The 25,226-nt window shown below is 29.5% G+C and overlaps 1 protein-coding gene across 1 annotated transcript; it reads right to left on the reverse strand.

Annotated features, from left to right (window-relative positions):
- Positions 1 to 5,077: 5,077 nt before the first annotated feature.
- LOC137810555 (homeobox protein knotted-1-like 6) lies at positions 5,078 to 13,638 on the reverse strand. The gene is made up of 5 exons (XM_068611898.1): positions 12,983 to 13,638; positions 12,747 to 12,866; positions 12,499 to 12,634; positions 5,555 to 5,793; positions 5,078 to 5,423 (listed from the first exon to the last, which is right to left on the reverse strand). The coding sequence occupies exons 1-5, from the start codon at positions 13,262 to 13,264 to the stop codon at positions 5,265 to 5,267; spliced, it is 936 nt and encodes a 311-aa protein (XP_068467999.1). The 5' UTR covers positions 13,265 to 13,638; the 3' UTR covers positions 5,078 to 5,264.
- Between the last annotated feature and the right edge of the window lie 11,588 nt (positions 13,639 to 25,226).

Genomic DNA, 25,226 nt, shown 5'->3' on the forward strand with positions numbered 1-25,226 from the left:
GGTTTTTGTTATCCACAAACATAGTTGAAAACCTCGTAAAAAAATCTATCAAATTTCTTTGTAAAGGAATAATAACATTGTAATGTCAGTCCCTTAAAGTTTGTTGAAAAATTCCTACAATGCATTGTTAAGTCGATAGAGAACAAATTGGCTCATCTCATATGTGTCATCAAATGTGTGCTTCGATCTAAGATACCATTATAATTCTTAATATTGCGACACATCTAAATTATTTTTGTAGGGACCACTTGAAATAAATGAAATTCATCAAATTCATATAAAATTGTTTCATCTTGTCAAAAAAATCTAATTAAAAAATCCTTGTTTAAAATCACTCAACCACAAATTAATTTAAACTTGAGTAGGCCTATTATTATTATTATTTTCTTAATTTACAATTTAGATAAAATTAATTTTCTTAAATTATTGATTGAATTATATATTTTCTAAATTTCATAAGGCCTCTCTCTCTTAATTTTATACCACCTTAATGTGTGTGTATATATAATATTATAATCTGTTTAGTTAAAATATAAATTTTTGTAATTTTAAATTTTAAATATTACAGTTGAATGCTAAATACTAAATATATTATATTATTATAATCATAGAAAGTATTGGTTAAGGTGGGGTTAGAACATCCACACAATAAAATAGTATAAAATAAATAAAATAATATAAAATAGTAAATGTCTCCTCCCTTACCTTTTACTTCTTATTATTATTATATTATTATTTTCTTAAAATGTTTAGGGATGGAAGCATGGCCTTGGAAGTGGCATAAAAGGAGTCACCAAAACTCCCCTTTTTCTCCTTTCACTCTTATTTATAATGACACTGTAATCATTGTTTTTAGTTACCTATGTAATTAGAGTTACTTGTTTTAGTTAGAGACATGAATTACTAAATATCTCTGTTTTTGGTTGGTTTAGTAAAAGATAAAAGATATCCCCTTCCTGTCTTTTCAATATCTTAATATTACTAAAATGCTCAATTAATTATCAAATTGTAGTTCCTTAGACTAACTCTTAATTAGATTCAATATGTCCTCTCTCAAATCCAATTCCAATTCCAATTCCAATTCCAACTTAGGTCTTACTTTTAAAACTCTTCTATACATTTTTTGAGGTATAAAAACTAACAAATATATAGTTTAAACCAATACTTCAATAACTCATTTAAATTATAATATTAGAATGATTGAATAAAAGTTTATTATTTGTATAAAATTAGTACCGACAATACTTTTGAATTATCTAATCATTTTCTCTCTTTTTCAATTATATATCCATATTTTAATACAACCAATATCTAATTAACAAACCATCATAAAAATATATCATATCTTAATAATCTAAAAGTGAATTTTAAATTCTAGTAATTCAAAAATTCTAAATGTTTGCGTTCAAATATTTATAAACAAGAAGTAATTAAATGAGTTCTTTAAAAAATTTCGATGTTGAAAAATATTGCAATATAAAATTTGAGATGTTATATTTTTTCTTACTTACAAAAATTTCTAACTCAATTTTTATTTACTAATGAATGGCAGACTATTTCATTACACATGGGTGTACATATTGTGTTTTTGGGAGAACAACTTCTCGTAGTTAGTTTAAGAAGACGTTTTCATGTTATGGTGCCTAAAAAAGTAATGTAATGATTAATTGGTCTCATAATGTCATGCAACACATGACAAAATGTCGTGACAATGATATGTCTCTTTCATATGGTTGTTTAATCACACATCTTATGTTGTTATATGGCTTTTGTAATATGGCATGAACTTGATGGGAGAGTCATCAATCACGTTAGGGTGGAATAACTTCTTCAGAAGAAAAAAAAATCATGAAAAAAATGAATATCTTTGAAGTCAATGGTGTGTAGCAACTTGAACGACCTCATGATATATTTAATTATTTTAAAATAAAAAATTTATTCAATTATTTATTTCATTGACTATATAAATTATTTATTTATTTATTAAAAGATAAATAGTTTAAATATTGTACATTTTTAAAAAAAATATTATTATTATAATAACTATTGAAATAAAAATATATTATAATTTTTATTATTATAAGTAATTATAAAAATAATAACTTTTAAAATTTCAAGTAATTTTTTTTATTGTGTAGGTAGTTTTTATTGTGAAAAATCATTTAAAATTAAAAAAAACAATTATTTAAAAGGTAAAATTGTAAAAAATTATGTACATAAAATAGGTGTATCGACTTCTATCAAATAGTGAAATCCATTACTACTTATCCATATATTTCAATAAATACAATTTCAAAATCAATCATTTACATATATCATAATTTAGTGCCTAAGTCTAAGTTACTTTTCATGTCACAAGTTACTTGACATCTATTTTCGGAAGACTCGTATGTTGAAAAAACAATCACAGAATTGTATTTATAATATTACCTTCATTAAATTGTCACCACAACAAAACTACGGAAAAAGAACTCAATCTACATATGTGACAAGGTAAATCTAATGACCTAACAAATACAGTTCTTCTTTTCACATAATATACTAGGTCATATGAACCACTTTTGACTCTTGTCACTTATCTTTTTCTATATAAGTCCAATTCTCCTTCATAATCCTAAATTCAATACACAATATTCTCAAACATCTCAACATAATATTTTTTTTTTCTTGAAAATAACCATGTTTACTACAAACCACATATTATATAATAACCATACCATCATAGATTTTCATTCATAATATACATTTAACTTAATTTACTAATAATTCTAAATTCATCATCTAGTTATATTGTCATAATGTTCAAATATAACAATATTGTTAAAGATAAACAAATTCATTATTTAAAAATATTAAAATATTTAAAAACATGTTTCTTCAAAATTTAGAAAACACTCTTTCAACTAACACTTGTTCACCTAGCAAATTAAACACATGTTGCAATTCACTGAGCCATCATTTTGCTCGTCCCTAGTCAACGTTGCCTAGTAAACAAAGTATTTGACGAACGAGAATTGTTTTTCATAAAAAATATCTCGTCCAATGAGAATTGATTCACTTAGAGTCCAAACCTCTCAAATTCTCAATTAAATGAATTTCGCTCAGCAAAACTTGACTCATTCAACGACCAAACCACTTGTCCAATAAATTTTGTTTGCCCAACAACCAAAACTCTCATATTTTCAATTAGATGAATTTTGCCCAACCACCAAACCGTTAAATTTTTTTATTTAAACAACAAATTTGATTCGGCCAATGATCAAAGTTCTTAGCTTTATAATTAAATGAATCTCGTCCTACGAGGATTCTACTTGTTCAACGATTTTGTATAATTCAAAAATCCTGCAAAAACAGTGAGTCTCCAAATAGGTTCAAGCTAACTTTTCATTTCATTTTTATACTTAATATTGAATATTTTGCTTCAAAATAACCACAAGTTGAAGCAATTGGTCACAGATGCAACATTCTAACTCAAACTAGATAAACACACAACAATTCCATTCATTTAAATCAAACAATTTAATCTGGAAGTGAAACATTTCAAACATTCAAATAACACACAATCTCTACATAAAATCAATTATTGTGACCATGTCACATTCAAATCTAGATCATATATCCTAAGATGCTATAAAAATTTAATTAGCTTCCCTTATGTGTCTAACTTCCTCAAAACAAGTTTAAACTCCCAATTCAATTGTTCTCACAATTAACTTGAGATAGAAATTTGTGATCAATTATTTAAATATAACCTTATGATCATGAACTAACATAGATTCATCTTTGCGCTAGAAGGACCACATGCAAACTCTAGTCCCTAAACATACTTAATTTCTAAAAATAGACTAAAAATGAGAAAAGAAAAACTTACTCTAAAATAATTCTAAAATAAAATAGCTCTCTTCTCCACCAGATTACCTGTGAAAAACTACAATTTACGTAAGAATAAACAAATTTATCAAAAATAAAAAATCTAGAGAAAAGATGAAAAAGATAAAGAGAAATGTTTTAGGGTGATTTTTTTTTAAATGAAATATAAATACTTAACTTATTTGTATTTATAAATTTTATACTTAAATAATAAAATATTCATGCTTAATCTACATTATACTATTTCTAGTCTTAAACAAGATTCTTATATGATAAGGGGTTTGTTGCGATTCCAATTTTCACAGTAAACACGGATTCGAAATCCTAATTATCTAAAATATAATTTGTAAGACATCCCTCACTTTGACCTCCTAATTGGATAGCCATGACCAACTAAAATGACTATGGTTTATGCTTGTTTTTATAATCCTTTCTTTTGTACTTTTCCTTCTACCAGTGTGATCTTGAATAATTGGATGGGTATATCACTTCTCATAACTTTTTAGACAAAAAAACTCTACTCATACTAAACTTTTGCAAGTAAAAGTAAGTGATTAATAACATTTTTTAAAATTTTCCAGTAAGAGTTTACTTTACACTTAATTTCATCTACTGATTATTCTTACTATTTTTTTTTAGAAATATTCAAAGTCCATACTTCCAAAATTATATATTTGGTTCAACTCATCTGAAGATTTTTGTTCCACAAATCTACTGCTACTGCGATTTCTCGCATGTGATGGACTTAATAACTACGAAACATTACTATTCTTAACAAATTTATAAATAGAAAAATTCAACGATCCGTTAAACAATATTGGTATGTAAATCAACATTCATTAGTTTAATAAAATTTAAATATCATTTTCTTATAACACATTACACAAATGATTCTTATCAAATAAGGTTAGCATCAGTCAGTGATCATGAAATTAGAATCAGTATGCCTAGAGAACCACTTCATATGCAATAACTCACATGATGCAAACTTCTATAAGATTTAAAGTTAATAATACTTTTCTGGGTACATTTTTTATGTTTTTGTATATAAAGTAGTTATAATACTAAGATGCTTTAACACCGTTTTTCAAACATGAAATGATCCAATTGACAAAAAACTTAATCCGTAGATTGATAAACGCAGGGCGACAAATGAAAGGAAGCGCGGCAATGAGCTATTAACGGAGTAGGACAGTGAAGCACAGTATGAGCATTCATTCACAATGTCAGTAGTTATTTATCAAGAATACTATGATCATTTCCCTTTCTCTTCATGGGAAAAGTACGCATTTTACTGTCAGCAATCTGCTTTTAATTTAGAATTTACAAAAGAAAATACAAGCAATAATTAATCGGGATATACATTTGAGAATAATACATGTACACGCACCTCATCATTCCTCTCCAAGGAACCGTCCGTTAAGATTTTCCATCATGGAAAACTGCATATTCTCGGATGGTTTCCAATGACGTTTTCTTTGGTTAATAAACCAATTGTTAATTTGCTTTTGATCTAACCCTGTAGACTTAGCCAGTTCAATCTTATCAGCTTCCTATACATGATGATCAAGTAAAACAAATATTAATAGCTGATGTATCACGTACGTTTGAGTGTGAGTGTGAGTGTGAGAATTAGATTGTTTGCAGAGGAAAATAAAAACAGAAGCAAGAACCCATTAATTACCGTAGGGTAAGGCCATTTATAGTGAACATTCCACCACTGAAGCAATGTTTGCCTTGCTTCCTTCGGAAGTTTACCTTTCTTTTTCTTTTTTGAAAACTCCAGTTTCAAATTACCAATGTGACTCCCATACTTACGTAAAAGTCTATCCTTGAGTTCACGATCTTCACCCTTTGATTGCCCATCTTGACCATCACCATCTCCTGTACTCAAATCTTCCTCCGAAGACACCCCCCCATCATCTAGTCAAATAATACCAATAGCCATAGCAAAATCATCAACACATTGGTTGTTTCAAAACAAATGAGAAAATAATAGTTTTATTACGTTTGGTTACACATTACAGACGCAAAACTCCTACAACCATTAAAATTATAATTCTAAGATTCTCTCTCACTCCTTCTCTCTCTCTCTCTCTCTCTCATATATCAGCTATTAATATTTGTTTATTGAATGTGTGTTTGTCTATTGAATTAAACTTTACCTATTTTCCATTCATTTTCTCTGATCTATTATTATCTTCTTTTTTCATTACAATAAAGTATACTAGTTATTTGACTTCTAATTAAACCTTACAAACAGAATCAATATTATTTGCTGTAAAATACAAATAAATTAATAAATACTAACATTAGAAAGGTTCGAAATTAAATATTACAAAAAATACAAGGCTCTCTTAATGTGAACATACTAATGATAATAATGGGTAAATTTCTTCGTTGAAACCCTTCAAGACTAAGTCAAACCTTAAGTTAGTATTTAATGTCATTTATAAATAGAAAACATTCAAATGAGGCCGTTGGTTCAAAGAAATAAAAAAATTATTATTATAGAAATAAATTCTTGCCACAGTATTCTGAACTTATATATTAGTTAATGCCTTAATCGAGTCTAATGATTCATGCATGAAGTTACATTTATTTTCCTACTTAAAAGTCAGTTTGCAAACTTAATTAGTTAAAAAAAATACATATTACAATTTTTTATTCAGTCACCTGAAGATCTAGATTTTAAAAAAGTGTTGAAATCAAGCCATATAAATAAAACCTTAAAAAAACCCAGTTTAAACCTTAGAAAACTTAACCTATGGGATCCATCATTTTCCGATTTTCATGCTTAGTTCCACTTCACCTGAACATATATAAATTAATCTTGCGAGAAACTTTTGTCACTCATCATTTCTGACCAGCTTATCTCAAAGGCGAATAATGTTTGAGTACAGAGGCCTAGGAGCCCACGAGCACCCACAAATTGCTTCTGACACCCACTCAATCCGACAAGGATTTGACCATCGCATGAGAGTACACTGTACACACCAGACCAGATCAGAGCAGACCTAGGTTGGAAAGAAAGTAAAGAAAATGAAAATATCAGTGTCAGTGCCTGGTTCCATCCATTGTCACTCACTGTGACCCAAACGAGAGAGAGAGACTCAAAGTTTCCAACGAGGCACACGGTACGGCATCATCAAAACCCCATCTCACAGCCCTACTCATTCTTGATCACCCATTTCATAACCCCAGATCTAATCTTTCCATCACAAATTACACCTTTGTACATAACAAACACCTTAAAATGCTAGCAGTGGCTTCAGTACGAAAAATCGTCCCCCATCAAACATCTCATGTCTTTTTACAACATAGATATGTCTATTTGTGGAGATATAGATAATAATAATACCCTTTATGTGTTCAAAAACTTCATTAAAATAAAAAGGATTGAAAAACTTAGAGAACTAATCTACGATTTCGGGGTCCAAAGTAGCCTTTAACCTATACGATTGCTTTCTTTACTAAGGGGGAGGATGAGGGACCGGTTTATAAAAAGGTGAGGCATTTTGGGATCGACAAGTGTTACGCATCAAGCAATGACCTAAGGGTCAATGGGAGAGGCCCACAATGGGACACAAAAGAACAAAATATCGGAAAATGGCAATGACAAGCACTAAGACCAGCAGGCAGGGGGAGGGCAGTGGGGGAGGTATATACATATACATGCATTGACATTGAATACAACCTTCTCTCAGAAAAAGAGGCTGAAGTAAGATCACAGCGAAATCTGCGGGAGTGCATGTGAAAGTTATAAATAACTCTAAGATCACCCGCTGCATACGGGATTCTAAAAGGTCCTAATTAAGTTCTTCAAAATCACCAACATCAACCTATATTATAATATCTCTCTGCAAGCCCAAATTATTTTTCAGAAACATTACCACCAACCAGCACCAAAATGTACCTCATGCGTATATCTAAACACATAAATCTTTTTCCTATTTTCGATGAGAATTTTGACCCTTCGTGTAATCATTACCACTTATCCAGCGGCATCATATTTTTTATTGTCATTTCTGCTTCTTTAATTTAGGCTCCCGCCGAGAAGCATACCCTAGGGTTTAACCAATTTCTAAACTTAAATAGCCCGTAATAACTTTTAACATACTAAGCAAATTAAGTCATAAAAACACAATGATACGCTTTGTCCGAGGAGACAGACATCACACAGAAACAGGGAGACGCAACACACAAAAAAGTCTCTACATCCAAGCCGATGAACACAACATCCAATATAAATACATAGCTCGAGTTAGCACTCCCGGTTGTTTTGGTGGTAGTTGGATACTAATTAGCAAATGTGAACTTAAATTCATTTTATTTAACAAAATTTCCAGACTGAACAATGTCACCAAGACACGTTATAGTCGGTGAAAATTTCAAGTTAGATACATTAAGTCATACAAGTCTTACATCCTATTCAACACGTCCTACGTAAAGTAAAATGTGTTGAAAAATAGTGCTGCAAAAATAAGTGTCACTAGGATCTCAATACTCCAATTTCCTAACATCCGATGCACTCACCATTCACCTCTTTGTAGCACGCCATAGACTCGCCTGACCAGGACCGGTCAAAATAATTTTTTCCCACTATAATATAAATAATGAACATGCAACAGAGGTGCAAAACAAACCTAGTATCAACTAATAATCAATGATTACGAAGTAATTTTATCCTTATTATATAACATGTTACATGATTCATCAGTCATGTGATTTACAGAAGATCATAAAATAAGATGGAGGGCATGGGTAAATAACTAATGTTTTTCACATCTTTTTATGTCAACCCATTATTCTCGTTCACATCTCTAATTATTTATCTCAAGGAATGACTTCATCTTTAAAAGCCTGGAGAATTTTTTAGCACGTAACTAATGCATTTAGCCATGAAGTAAACTTCAGTTAAATACAGACTTTAATAAAACGATACAGAAAGACATTATGAGCAACCCAAACATCCATAAAGCTTTTGCCCAAAAAACACAAATTAGAGTGCAGAATATCACGATGTTCAAAGTTGAGTAAACTTTTATTTAAATGGATCATCTAGGAATCCTCACCCTAGATATTCAAGTCGCTTGGGACGATCTGGAAATGACATACATTAAAAAAGTATAGCATGATCAATCATGATAAATGTCAACAACGAAGAAAGAACTTGGCAATTACAATGGTTCTCCTACACTTGGTCTATTTTACTACATAGGAATTAAGTTATCTAGGAATCACACTAGATATTCAAATCGTTTGGGACAATCTGGAAATGACATAGACTAAAAAGTATAGCATAATCAATCATGATAAATGTCAACAACGAAGAAAGAACTTAGAACATGGCTGGCAATTACTATATGGTTCTCCTGCATTTGGGCTATTTAACTAAATAGGAAATACATTATCTACAAGAACTATGCTATTGATTGGAACAAAGTAGTGGAACTAATAATTAAATTTAGAAGCTGGATTTGAATCAAGTCAAAAGTTTCAGGTGCTTCTTTATCTTTGGGGACTATATTTAAAACTTTATTATCTAAGACTAGGAGGTCATAAATTGTTTATTAATTATCTCATTGAAATTTATTCTGGAGATACCTTGTGTTCATGTTGTCAATGTCCACATTCTATTTATAAATAGGTGGGAGTACCTTCTCTATTCCTTTCCAATAAGATTTTGACCGAAAAAAAAAAATAAAGGCAACAATGCCGCACTAATATGCTAAGAATAAACAATGTGCCACATATAAAGTTGATGTCAAATCAATAACCTTAAGACATGCTTCTAACAAATACAAGATCCAATTTGACACACTGATTTCAGTACAAGAACAAAAAAACTTAGAAGAAATTTAGAAACAAAGAATTTCACACCCAGACAACTTTGCTTGAGGCAATCGCTAAAGGAATATAGGTTGGCAAAAAAGCATAATGAAGGAGAATCTATCAAATTAAGGATGAAACACAAAGCCACTTACCAATTAAAACATCAAAACTGAAAAGGTAATCTGTACTTTCAGGCATAAATTATAATATTTGCAACCATAACCAACCTTATCATGATTACCCTTTTTTTACATTTAAAAAAAATCAAAACATAGCAGTAGAAAATCCACTGTAATCCAGCTTCCACAATTATCAAAGCAGTATGGGAATTGTAACTGATCTTCTGGCGTAGAAAAATTTCAGTATCCAAAATAAAATTCTCGAATGATAAAGTTGAAAACCACAAAATATACATTTGCACTGATTCAGGATAAATTATGCGTATGCGCAACATAGGGTAAATTATTATATTGTAAAAAATAATCAGTAATCACGAATTGCACAGACAATGAGAGAACAAGATCTCAAAGAAATGGAAGGGTATAAAAGATCAATTTACAATCAACCGATTCCTTTGGACTAAAGACCTTGAACACACAAATTTAATTTTCAGGAACGAAAGCACACAGAGGATAATCTAACTTCAATATTGTTGAGCTCACTTTTATTTCTAATTTTACTAACAACAGGATAAGCCAAAGCATCTTAATTCCATTTATTTTACAGAATTAAGAGAGTACTTTAGCTCCAGACAGACTATCAGCCCCCTAGACAATTCCCAATGAGCATTTTTGTAGCCCCCAACAACATGCATGACCTGTGCTCTATTGGAACTCGATACATAAATTAATAAAGTATGAAAGCAGAATCATTGCATGCCATTACTGTCAGATCATGCTGTGTCCACCTAATCCAAAATGGGTACTAGTGCATTACTCCTTGAAGGTTATAATATTTAAATTACGTTATTCTCATAATAAGTCTTCAACATGTAAGCTTCATGTGTGCTGGAAGAAAGAAGGTAGTCTGGTAGTCTATCACAACTAATGAAGCTTACACAGTTACTACATATATAACATTTTCTACCGTCCACTCCCATAAATTTTAGACAGCATTTCCACAGAGATAAAATAACTTAAACATACATGAATCACAAATATTTTCTACTATAATCTTCTAGTTTATACTAATACAAATCTTAGTTAGCGTTTCAGCTACATTTTTCCACAGCGATAATATAATTTAGGCCTGAGCGTCTACTTTCTTAGCCTCAAATTTAAGCTACAGGTTAGACACATTATAATCAGATAAGAATTTGAATATAAGAATTTGAATATGATATATTACAAAAAAAAATAGAAATAAAATTTAGGGGGCAAAGCCAGTAAAACCATGGTTTCAAAATACTCTTGCCAGCAGTTGTTTCTTTAGCAATTAGCAAACTAACACATAAATCGCGCGTTATTTAATCGACTGTGGGCATATCAATCACAATTGATAACTTGTTTTCCATCCACAAGCAAGCATAGCATTACTGGAATGAATTTTGCGCTAAAGTTTTTTGACAGAAACTTGTTCAAAGTAAGCATGCGCTAATAAGGAAATACAAATGGGTGAGCTGGAAGGAGTAGTACGAAAAACAACTTCGGGGTGTTTGAAAACCATTATCTATGGTTTGGTCAGGGTCTTAAATCGAGGCAACTATTTAAGATGTCATTGAGAACATCCTCAATGTCAAAATTGGAGAGCCAAATGCGTAGATCGTTGCTCGTCAAACTTGACATTCAAGAGGAGGAAAAGCATAAAAAAATGGAATTTAAAAATAAGGAAAACAAAAAGCGTGCGGGGAGAACAGCTCCAAGGCCAAACAAAACAAACCACACAAGTCCATAGGAGCTAGTTGAAGACCCGTATAAAGAAGAAACTGAAAAGGTGAAAGGTTCAAACAGCATTACTATCCCGGAACGACCAAACAACCAAACTTTTTTTCCTCCTATGACGAAAGAAGCATGGATCACAGTCTAACAGTGAAAGCACACAAAGAAAGTCACATACATTAACAGCGAGCCGCGAGATTCAGCACAGTCATGCATAAACACCAATCCAGAGAAAGAGAGAGAAGTGTTAGGGTTTCCCTTTCCTTTTTCTTGTGCCCCTTCGAAGAAAAGCTGTGCGTCATGTCCCAATCTCGTTCTTGCAAACACATATTTGCTGCTAACTTATAAGACTATTCTGCGAGGTTTATTCATGTTCTCAACCAATGGTTAAACTGCCAAGGGGATAAAGACCTGGCAGATCAAACAAGGCAACAAAACATAAACAATGACTATTGCTCCATATGGCTTCTAGCCAACTAAGGACACTAATTTATTCTTCACACTAGGTAATCACGAACCCAGCGTTTAAAATTAACACCAATAGTTAAACTTGAACAACCTCTTATCGGCTGATACATGTGTCATCCGCCATTAATGTGCCAGCTAAGGGTACTGTTACTGCTTAAGACCCATAACTCGAAAAGCGTATACCTAAACTCATTTAAGATCACTGTTATAAGACAGAAATAATTTCTTCTCAGCTGATCCTGCGCTATAGATGTGCCAGCTAAGGGTCCTATTACTACAACAGCCCCCACAACGTTTATTAAAACCAGTTCTTCGGGTTGTTTCTCCGTAAAAAAAGCAGCGCATATATCAAAAACGAACATCGATTTCAGGAATTATAATAGCACTAGCAGTGAGCGAGAGCTACAGCCAGTGAGATACTGAGGCGAGAGAGGGAAGAAGAACAAACCAGAAACGGTGGAAACAGAAGCCCCAGTGCAGAGATGGCTGAGCTGCATTTCAATCTTGTTGAGGAAAGTGGTTGCTTCGTCGAATGGGCGAGCCAAGTCGGATTTATACTTCACGAGCATGTCGCAGTAGGTTTCCTGAAAACGAAAAACGCATAATCGGGGACATAATCACAATCTATGAGAAAAGTAGTAATAAATAATTATGTTTGTGCGTGCGTGCGTGTGCAGAGAGAAAGAAGGGGGGGACCATGAACTCGTCGAGTTCGGGATCGGCTCCAAAGCACGTGGAAACAACGTCGCTCTTGCACAGGTCGTTTTCTCGCCGGATTTCCTCCAACAGACGCGCGATTTCCGGAGGCGCCCCAACCTGCAGCAGCAGCAGTATCAGCCGTTAGCATAAAGTAGTTGCGGAGTTTGTTATAACCGTTTTTCCTTTCTCCAAGAAACGGTTACGATTGTAGCAACTTGGTTTTCTTTTCTCACCTTCTGGCAATCGATGTAAGCTTGGAGGAGGCGAGGGTAGTGAGGGTGGGAGGCGATTTTGGCCTTCATGACGGTGGTTGCGACGTCATCGTCCTGGTGGCGCGGAATTCCAGCTGGAGAGGCGGAGGCGGCGGAAGGCTCGCCGGAGAAGAGGTCATCGGATCCGAATATGGGAATCCGGGCGGCTGTGAGAAAGGCCGGGTAGTCCGGAGGGAAAATCAGATTCTCCGGAGTCATGAGGGGCTTGTCGGCGTACTCCGGCACTCCGTACATTTCATCCATGACGGCGACACGAAACGAAACGCTGCGTTCCTTTTCCTCGTTCCTTACCAGAATTTCTGGAACTTTTCTGCTTCTGCTGCCAGTGCCAGAGACAGCTAGTCTTCAAGGAGAAGGAAATAAGGAACACAGAAATAATACATTTAACATTTTCCCTTTTTTTTATTACTATTATTATTTATTAATATTTCTCAAAAATGAACCACTCGCCGCACTCACTCACATCATCATCCTATCTATCAAAGATCATGAACTACCACATTGCAAAATATCTAATTATTATTTAGAATAATAATAACAATAATAGAAAATGAGGTTTTAGTTTGGTTGGAGCTTTTGGATTTGTAGGATCTAGGAACATAACTATGGACTTACCCCTTCAAATCAAAGGGTCAAAGTCCTTTGTTTGGTTGGGTTCATTCACTCTATCATTCCTTTGAATATTTTTTTTAATAATAATATTTAAAAATGATGAGGTGCGTGGGGGTTTAGGAGACTTCCCAAATGATAGAAACATGGTTTGGGTTGGGTTGGGTTGTCTAGGCCAACCAATATTACATACTAGTCTCTAGACCTCACCCCTCTCCTCCTTTTGTGTATGAATGGTCACTTTTCATCACCTGTCATATGCTTTCAAAATTAAATGTCTAAATGCATATTTACATCTACTCTCTCTCTTTCAAACCTCAAAATACTATATATTCCCTCCCTTTTAAATCTAATTACTTATTGCATTTTTCTTACCCTTTTTATCTATTCATGGCTAAAGGATAACTACAAATGAAACAACAAATAATACACATTCTATTAAAACTAAAATAATCACTAATTACCACTGTTGGTCAACTTTAAGTAATAATTGCTTCTGTCTAGTAGTGTGCAAGTGGCCAAAAGTAAACTTATGTTAAGCAACACTCTTTGACTAGATCATTAGGTCAAGAAGTTTAAGATTTTGAGTTACAGTAATTGTATAATCATACTTTTTCATTTCCCTTCAATTATTATTCGTGCGTTTAGTTTGATTTCCCTTACCAACATAACAATATGGATGTAGGAGGATTAAATGTTGATCCCACTCTCATTGACATCTTATGCAATGTATAGTAAATTAAGATGTGTGTAAGACCTTTGTGAGAGTAGAAATACATGGAACCAAATTATTTTATTATATATCTAAGTCAACTTCTTACATGCATATATGAAATATTAAATATGATAGCATGTTTATTCAATTACAATTCCAACATTGAAAAAGCTTAAGAAATCTTTATGCTCAACTCACCCTAAAATAATGTGTGGCCAGATTGATTTTACCCATTTAGCAAGGCACAACATGGAATTTACCTAAGGTTTAACTTCATAGTCAAAATGGTTGAAATTGTTGGTGTATAAATGTTATCAAGTAATTCATATATATTTATACATATTAGGTTTAATTGTGATGTTAATTCTTAAATTTGGACTAATTATTATTTTTCACTCTTAGATTTTATTTACATAACTTTTTGTTTAATTATTTATTTTTTTCAAGTTGTTCTCTTTAGTTATTTATTTTGGAATAAACGATGTAACACATAATGTAAAGGTCTTCACGATCACATAACTCAAAAGTTAGTAAGATTCATAAAGCTTACTTCAGTGTATTAATTATATTACCACTTTGAAATATTTATGAGATGCCTATGAGAGAGAACTGACTTGGAGTGGATTTTCTTAAAAACTTCTAAATAACAAATTTTATCAAGTTTCAAATGTTATTATTTTCTAGTTGTGAAGAAAAATACTAACAACAGACCAAGATTTGTTAGACATCTTGAATTATCTTTTTCGTTTTATACATACAAAATGCAGAAGAAAAGAGGATTTACATGAAGAAAAAAAAATTACATTCAAGAAGAAACACAAATATATATATAATCTAACAACTATATAAAAAATTGTTAATTAGTAGGACTATTTCTTTCTCTCTGTCATATTTAAATTATAAAGTAAAGTGTATATAAATAAATATATCTCGATGTACGATTGTTTAAGTAAAGATAGTTCAATATTTTTAAAATTTCTAAAATATTAAAAAATTATTCAGTAGTTAATGTTTTAGACGTGAAACAAAGCTTAATAAAAATATAAATATTAAATTAAAGAATTTTCAAAAACTAAGGTAACATTTTCTAAAGTCAAATTAAAAATTAATGTTTTTTAAATATTAGAAAATGGGTACTAAATAATAACTAATCAATGTATCACTGGAAATAAAATAGCATAAAAGATATATTTTAGACGTGAAACAAAGATTAATAAAAATTTAAATATTAAATTAAAGAATTTTCAAAAACTAAGGTAACATTTTCTAAAGTCAAATTAAAAATTAATGCTTTTTAAATATTAGAAAATGGGTACTAAATAATAAGTAATCAATGTATCACTGGAAATAAAATAGCATCAAAGATCTTTTTTATAAACAATAAATGCATAAGTGTATAATATAAAAGTTTAACAGAAAATTTATAGGACATCTATGAACTATTTGAATCAATAGTTAAAATAAAGAGAGAACGTAACTCAATTAAAATTCATATAGTATAAGTGCACAATAAACTAAATTATTTAATAGATATTAATCTTAGAAATTATACTAAGGACTTATCAAAATTAAATACATATTTTAACAAAAAAAATCATATTAAGCAACAGAAAAAAAAATACACATTTCTTATTTTCCAAGCGTAGTAGTCAAACCTCTAATAACTGCACAAATTTTGGTGACTAAATAAACTACCACCTTAAAAAATCGTAAAAGGAAGACAATTAAAGACGTAACAAACATAATAAATGAAGTGAGCATCAACGATGGAATTTTGAATAAGTAGATAATTTAAAGGATAATCAACCTTATTAGTATATTAATCACTTAAGTAAGCTTGCCTTAAAACTAAGCATCCCATAAAACTGAATTCAAATCCCCGTATTAATTAATTTAAACGAATCTTAGATTCCTTTGTTAATTTATTTTGTGAATAAATTAGAGGAATATTTACTTAGTCGTTCATAAAAGGATTCTATTCATAATTCGAAGAATTGGACTCTGATTTTTTTAAAGTAAACAAATTGGAATGAAAAAGACCTAAAAAGAAAAGGGGAAAAAGGAAGGCACCTTAGCACGTGTATCTACTTGTTGGAAGTTAAAAATATTATTAAATTATTGTAAATAAATAAGTATAAATCTTAGTTGGAAGTTAATTTTGTAGGATTTAGATAATTTTAATTCATTTGAAAAAAAAAATCGTTTAAAATTACTATTATATATTTTAAAAGATATTAGAATTTTACTTAAAAACACGAGTGATACCTTTATTGAAAAATGTAAATTTCCCAAAAGATAATTCTAAATCCATGAACAAAAGTTGAAGAAATGTGTTGGAATGATCTATATTCTCTCCCGATATATACTTACACAATAAAGCACTTGCATTATCTTCCCATTAAGGGAAAGGAGTGTGGAGATTTTTAGGTATTAAAGTATATGGTAAATCGTCAAAGATAGTGTATAAAACTTAAAGTGTGTAGGGCAACGATGTCACAAGTTGATTAAGAGATTCACTAATTCAACAAATGGAACTTAACTATATATGCTTATGTATGGAATAACTATCTTATTTTTGTATCAAATCTAAGGAGAATAGAGATTTTAGAGAGAACAAGATCATAATCTTTGTTCGCAATGGAAAAGCATTGAATAATAAAGAAAGGAATCTACGCCTTGAAAGCTCGTGATGTTTTGCTTGCACAAAACAAATTAATCATGCAATAAATTAGAATTCTGATCAAACAATGTTCCATCGTAAAAGTAAATGCTATCCAATTTCAACTAACTCAAATTCAAATCATCAAATGTTGCTTTTACGGTGGCAACCATAGTATTATCATTGAAGGACATTATTACAAAAAAGGGAAAAGCAAGTTCATTGCATGAGGCACCTAATGGGCATGGAGGTAAGACATGTCTCTCTTACATTGACTTGTACTTAGGATTTGTTTCGGATAGTCAAGAATTTCAATTTTGTCCAATAATTATGTAGTTTAAAATAACATTTCAATTTTTTATTAATAAAAATAATAATTAAATTAAATTAAATAGAATATTTGAGAAATGTTATAACTCTATAAAAAAAGACTAAACATCTCAACTCAAAAAACTGACCCACTCCTAGTTTGTAATAATATTATCCATGACTTGATAAATAAAAATTATGAATCAACTTAACTTAAGATATCTTTAATTATAGTTAGAGAACAATTTTTTTCTCAATCATTATTAAGTTTGTCTTTATTTTCCATGAAACAAAATAATATAAGGAATCAAGTATCACTACAAGAAAATCATGGAATAGAAACCCATTTTTAGAGATAAAAAATAATTAGTTGCTATAGTGACTAAATTAGAGATCATTGTAAAAACTAAAAAAAAATTGGTTTCTAAATTAGTTTCTATATTGTTAGATGGTTTTTAAATTAGTGTCTAATTAACAACTAAGGTTTTTGTTACTTATTATTTATATTCTAAATTTGGTAGCAAAAACTTTGGTTGCTAATTAGACACTAATTTAGAAACCATTTAACAATAATAGAAACTAATTTAGAAACTCAATTCTTTTTAGTCTCTACAATGGTCTCTAATTTAGTTACTATAGCAACTAATTATTTTTGTCTTTAAAAATTAATTTATATTTCATGATTTTCTTGTAGTGTATATGTAGGAAAAAAAATTCTAACAATATATATTTTAATTTTTTAATCACATAACATATTTTGACTTATGATAGAAATACTTTCTTTAAAATATCTATAAAAAAATATCAAATTCTAGATTAGCATTATTTCCAATGCTTGGATATTCCTTGAGTTTGATTCTTATTAAGATTATTAATACGAATATCTCAATCAGCCACATATTTGGTCATCTTGAACGACTATAGAAATGTGTACATAATATTTACATCACAGCAGAAGTTTTGAAATTTACGAAAAACTCTTAAAAATCATTACGAAATTTAATTAAAGGTAACTAAAAAACAAAAGTCAACGAAACTACGCATGATTGTTTTAATTTCAAAGGAAAACCTAAATTAGAAGTCATCAATTATCATTGCGATAATCCTAATCTCAAAAACGGTTTCTGATATTAAGTTTTCAATCTGATAATTTTGTGTTTTGACTCTTTGATTAGTATTTGCGTTCATTCTTATTATTGCTCTTATTTTGAATAATGGTGGTGAACCAATATTAATCACCGTCTGATTTATCATAAAAAAATTAAAGAAGGAGATGCATTGTATTATAAAATTTATTATTATTAGTTTTATTTACATCGACTAGAGATAAAAATATTTTATTATATATAAGTAGGTGCAAATTTCACTTCATTAGTCAGTTTTATGGGGTTGAATTAGACTTAAAGTCAACTTCTTAATATAGTATCAGAGTCATTTAAAGTCTATCATAGCGAGTGTTTGTTGGATTTATCGCATTATCTATTATCGGTCGTTATCGAACCACCCATAGTATGTTATCCCGCACACAAGTTGTCACTCTCAACGTGAACGAATGTGTTGGATCACATCGATTAGATAAAGTTAGACTTAAAGTTCACTTTGTATTATGATATATTAGTTAACTAATATGCAAATTAATATAATAATTCATGTTGTTAAAAGTCATGAAAGTAATATACAGAAATTGTAGGTAAAAAGTTGACCTAAAAATGGTTGATGAGTGATAATAATAGAGTGTATTTGTAAGAAGAGTGAAAGAGAAGGAAAATGGTGGGACAAGTTCACGTGCGGAAGGACCTGAAAGTAATGTAAGTACATTTCCAAGATGCCAAAACCAGAGGCTACAAAGCAGCAGGTAAACCCTGCAAGCCTCTTTCCAACATTGGACCCCTAAGGTCGGATTTTTTTATTATTATAATTTATTATTTTTTTCAAATATCAAAACCTTTTTTTTTTTCATAACATTATCCTTTGCATTTTTTAGGATATTTTGGTTTCTAGATATTGTATTTTTTCTCGCATTATTGCTTCGAATTAAATTGACCAAGTGTTTGGCTTAGTGTGTGAAGTCTAAATACATTTTTCAAACATCAAACCAAACATTTACTTTATTTTTTTTATTTTGTATAGAATTTAGACATCACAATAGAATGTGATATATATGGCTCAAATAATAGATACCAACAACAATCACTCTGATCACATATGAAAAAGTATAATAAAAGCATTTATTTAGTTAAGTTTTTAATAAATTATCAGTTTAGATATTTTTACTTGGGTGTTTATTAAACAAATTTCTTTGGTTGAATGTTTAAAATATTTTTTTTTCTGATTATCTACTTTGTTTATTTTATTATTGATAAAATAATATGATTATTATTTTTATTTTTTAATCTATTAATGAACTTGTGTTTTTTTAAAATCTCTTATAACTTATCAATCAATTTTAAAAAAATAACACTATAAAAAAATTATAAACTAAAAATTAATTTTAAAAAATAATAATTAATTAATATATTAACTAAATTTCTAAAAAATATTTAATTTAGTTAATATAATGATCAATTATTTTTTCTCTAATTTTTTTATTTAATGCTTTTTTAAAAAATAAAGAAAATGCATGAATAAGTAATAAAAGATAAAATAATAATTATGATGATAATAAAAATCAATTAATAAATTATTCATATAAAAATAAAAGGTATTTTAAACACTTGCAAAAACCCTTTTTAGTAAAAGCTAAATTAAAATATATAAATATATTATATATTTAAAATTTAATTAAATCTTATTTAAATTAGAACTTTCGTGGCATCATATCCTCATACATTAAGATCTTATTGGTTAGGAATATGATTACAGTTTTTTTTTTTATAAATAAAAGTTAAATTTTCTCTCTTCAATTTAATCGTAAATAAATGTCTAATCTTATGAATTTTTTAATTTTGAATGTAATCATTCTAGCCAATTAATTATAAAAAAGTTATACATATCGGTTGCTACCCACTGCTCTTATATAAGTAATGTAGTTACTACTAAAACAGTGAGAAACATGGATATTTTATATTCAAGAAATTACTGTTTATTTCAATGAAACAAATAATGAAAAATAGGGGTGACAAAGAGGGATGGACCATGCGGGCTGTGCGTAAAAAATACGGGATGGGCTGGCGTTTTCAACCTGCTGACCCGCATTAGTCCGTCCTGCATAACCCGCAGTCTGCGCGGGCCAATAGCGGGGCGGGGCAGGTTGGCCTGCTAGCCCGCAAAAAAATAAATAATTGACTTGACTTGTTAGAATATAACTTTCTCTGTTCATCAATTCTTAAAATTTATTCTATAGTGGTTCATTACATTACAACACTAAGGGTTCTAAATAAATCCAGTGTGATTAAACTATTTTTTACAAAATTTGAAGGTTCCTTTTAAGTGATCATCCCTTTATATTGAGACAATGATTTAACAAGACATACAGTTAATTTTATATTTTGTGAGCACATGAAACACGGGAATCAATCTTGTTAAAAAAACTTTCTCTATTAAGTAACTGGTATAGACATGTACATAAATTTTATATCCTGAATCCTTTGTTGCGTTTATTTTAAGCTTGGTTTCATGAACATTGGTTTCCAACCTCTCAGTAGGATTAGACAATAAACTTTAAAAAAAAATATAATAAATCATTAATTTTCCAATCTTTTTTTTTCTTTTAGTTGTTTCTGCAACACTCAATTGTTTTTTGTTCTACGTTAAAAGAAAAAAAAAAAAAAAAAGCAGACCGACCCACATACGGAGCGGATCATGAAAACAAACCCGCATTTTGTATGCGGGGCGGACAGACCCGCTTTGCCACCCCTAATGAAAAACAAAGATGGATATTTTATACTAGGATTCAAGTAATTACTATTTATTTGAATGGAAAAGTGAGTACGACATAGATTTTGGATTAAATAATTTGCGAGAAAATGAAAACGAATAAATGAGAGAGAAGAAGTTGTGATGTTCCATGAAGAGTGGGAAAGAAAAATATAAGAAAATAGGTACAAAATTATCTTAGTTTTTTTGTAGTATTTTTTGATAATTTAAGAATCTCATAATTTCCATATTTATTTCCTTGAAAGATATGATCAATTATAAAGTTTCAAAAGAATCACATAATGTTTAAAGAAGACGAAAAATTATAGTCAAATATAATAATTATATATAATATAATATAATAACAAATAAATATATTAAACAATAATATACAACACTAATAATATAAATGCTTTTAAATAAAAAATGTAACAATATAAGTTTTAAAATTTATAAAAAAATATTAATAAAATAATAATAACATATAAAAATAGCAATAAAATTATAAATAATAATTATAGTAATAATATTATGAAAAAAATCAAAATAAAATTATTGAATAATGATAATATTAATAATAATAATTTTATTCTAAATCTAATTTTATTTTATGAAAACACACTACAAGAAAAAAAAAAAAGGTTTTAGCATAGATTATTTAGGGGAGGATATTATAACCTTAGGAATTGATTTAATTAACATAGGTTTTTTTTACCTTCGTTAAGTTTTAAAGGTTATTAGAAAATGTAAGGATTGAGAAAGATAGTCTTGGAGTAGAAGTGGTAAAATTAAAATGACACCTGAATATTTTATTATTAAATTTAAAAGAGCATATAAATAGAAATTCTGTTATTCAGGTTTCATTTTAAAAAGAACCACCATCTCTCTAGAAAGTTCTTTTCCTTTCCTCTCTCTTCTTTCTAAGATTCTGAAGAGTCCACCATCAGACTCCTGGTAGTGAGTACTACAAGACTGCCCGATCAGAATCTCTGATAGAGTAAGTTCATTTTTTGCTTTTCTCTTTGAGTCAAATTTTGAACTTGTTAGGTTGTTTTTTTCTTTGGTTTGCATGCGACCTTTTTTGCTTCAGGGTTAATCTCTGTTAGCTCATGGTCCTAGTGATATAGTTAGATTTTTTATTAGGACTATGTGGTGCAGGTTAAGTTACCTTTAAGTTCTTGGTAGATTTGGAGCTCTTAGTGAATATCTGCTAATTTTCAGGTAAGGGAAGCTAGCCTTAATTTCCAATAGAACACTAGGCTAGAAGATTTGAAGGTGAAATTTGATATATGGTTGTTGTTATACAATTATAATGTTGTTGAGTATTGGTTGTTTGATGTTGATTAGAGTAATTTTAGCTATAGCAGGGACTTTGTTATTTTTGGGTGCTCTCTGATGTGATTTCGATCAACCTAAAATATTTTCGTTCAATCCAAAATTTATGGGTGCTCTCTGGTGTAATTTCGATCAACCTAAAATATTTTCTTTCAATCCAAAATTCCTGGGTGCTCTCTGGTGTGATTACGATCAACCTAAAATATTTTCGATCAATCCAAAATTTTGTATACATATATGGATATTGCTATTATTATTATTTTAGCATAGTTTATTTTGGATTACTATTGTTAAATAACTTTTTGGACTTATTTTGATTGTTAGAAAGTTTAAATTATATATTATGATTGAATGGTGTATTGATGTGTTAAATGAAGTGTGCAATGATGTGAAAGTAAAATCAAGACATAGTATTTTCAGGAAAGAAAATACCATGTTAGGATTGTTTAGGATGTGCATTGACTAGGGATTCATCTAGAAGGAGATATCCTGACTCTACTGAGATAATGGAATCATATAGATGAAGTTATTCAGGTGGTGAGAGTCGAAGGAGGTTCATATGGATGGGTAAGTTGTTTGAAAGATAACTAACTTGACCTGTTATATGAGTTAACCCTGTCATACTAGGAGAGAGATGATAATGAGATTATTTATGCGCATAGCTGTGTGGATTTCACAGTGATTTAGTATGACAGGTGCCGATCTTTGAGTCTAAGTCAATACACGAGTCTTCTGGAAGTAGAGTCAAGTGTCTATGTGAGATGAGTCAGTGGAAGTCTGACATGTGAAAGAGGAATATTAAATTTTAATAGACACTAGATGATTTGAGAATTTGTATGAGGCTTGATGATTTATGTTTTATTAATTTCAAAGTGAAATTTTATAGAATTTTGTTTTATATGGCTAGCTTACCCTGTTATTTGTTTGTGTTGTTTCTTATCTGTGATGATCGTGTATTTACATGGGAGCAGATGATGTTACAGGTGATTGAGCTCCTCCTCAGTGAGAAGCTGGATGATGAAATTATTTTAGTTGAAATTTGAATATTTGTTTTAATTTTATGTAGATATTAAAGTTTTATAAAGAGAGATATGTTTTGTAACATTTTAAGAAAGAGTGGTGGACATATTTGTATTATGTTTACATTTTATTTTTAATATTTTATACAGATTATAGTTTTTAGATGTGAGAAAATCTAGGGATGTTACAGAAAACCTCGGCAAAATAAGTTTTTAACCTTCATTAAATTTCAAAGGTTTATTTTAAAATCTCAGCAAAAATAGCGGAGGTTTTTTAACCTTTGTTAAATTTCAAAGGTTTATTCTAAAATCTCAGCAAAATAACGGAGGTTTCTTTAACCTTCATTAAATTTCAACAATTTATTATAAAACATTAGCAAAATAATAGAGGTTTTTTAACCTTCATTAAATTCCAAAGGTTTTTTTCTAAAACCTCAGCAAAATAACGGAGGTTCTTTTAACCTTCGTTAAATTCAAAAGATTTATGGTAGAAACTCAATAAAACATTCCATATTTTTCAAGCTTCAATAAATAAATATAATTAAATCTATTTATAAATAAATAATTAAAGACTACACAGTTTTAATATATTTAATATATTTTATAACTAAATTTTTTAAAATTTTAAAAATGTAACTTTACATTACAAATAAGTTTTATAAATTTTTAAAAATTTATTTTAAAAACTCTGAAAAATAACATTGGATAATAAGTATATCAATAACTAATTTTGGATAATAAGTATTTCAATAATAATTGCATTTTTTTTATGATTGATGGTAGTTGGTTTATATAATTCATAGTGTTTCTTCTCCTTAGATATAATAAACATAAGTGTGGTTGAATTGTGATTCCTGGTTAAGAGTGCTGCCTGCGACCATTGAGCCTATGTTGGAGAACAGTGTGTATACGGTGGAAGATAAAAGTCAGGAGGATCATTAGAGATAATGAAAAATTGGGTTAAAGGTTACTTCAAACGACAAGTCATTTTACGGAAATTTTAAACTCATGGTATTTTATTGAGGTTCTTAAACCCATGGTATTTTACGGATGTTCCTAAACTCATGGTATTTTACGAAGGTTTTTAAACCCATGATATTTTACGGAGGTTCTTAAACCCATGGTATTTAACAGATGTTTTGAAAGGCTTTTCGTAAGGTTTAAAAAAAACCCCGGAGAATACGTTTTCTAGGGATGGTTTAGCAGGAGAAGCTACAATCCTGAATAAATGTCTTAATAGAGATTTTAACCATGGATAATGTAAAAATAAACCACTGTTAAAACCATTTTTTTTAGTAACATTTGTTATAATTTTTAGATTAATTGATGATATTGTTATTTTTTATATTTTTGTCTAATTATTGGAATTTTTTTTTTCTTTCTATCATTATATGTATTGTATCATTTTATATTTAATATTTTTTCGCTTTTGGATTTTTATACTAATTTTTGTTTATTTTATTAAGTTTTATGAAATTTAAAATTTTGATTAAATATTTTATAATTATCATTTAATTTATCAAAATTCATTTTCAATAATTTTACAAGTATCTACAATGTATAAATCTTATTTTATTTCTCTAGGAACTAATTGAAGGAAATAAGAGAAGACAAAAGGTTGTAGCAACTGATTGAACATAATTGTACAAAATTGCAAAACTGATCTTATTCATTTTGATTTGTAAATTGACCATTAATGCAATA

This window comes from Phaseolus vulgaris, chromosome 2, assembly GCF_000499845.2.
Source record: "Phaseolus vulgaris cultivar G19833 chromosome 2, P. vulgaris v2.0, whole genome shotgun sequence".
Taxonomy (NCBI): Eukaryota; Viridiplantae; Streptophyta; class Magnoliopsida; order Fabales; family Fabaceae; genus Phaseolus; species Phaseolus vulgaris.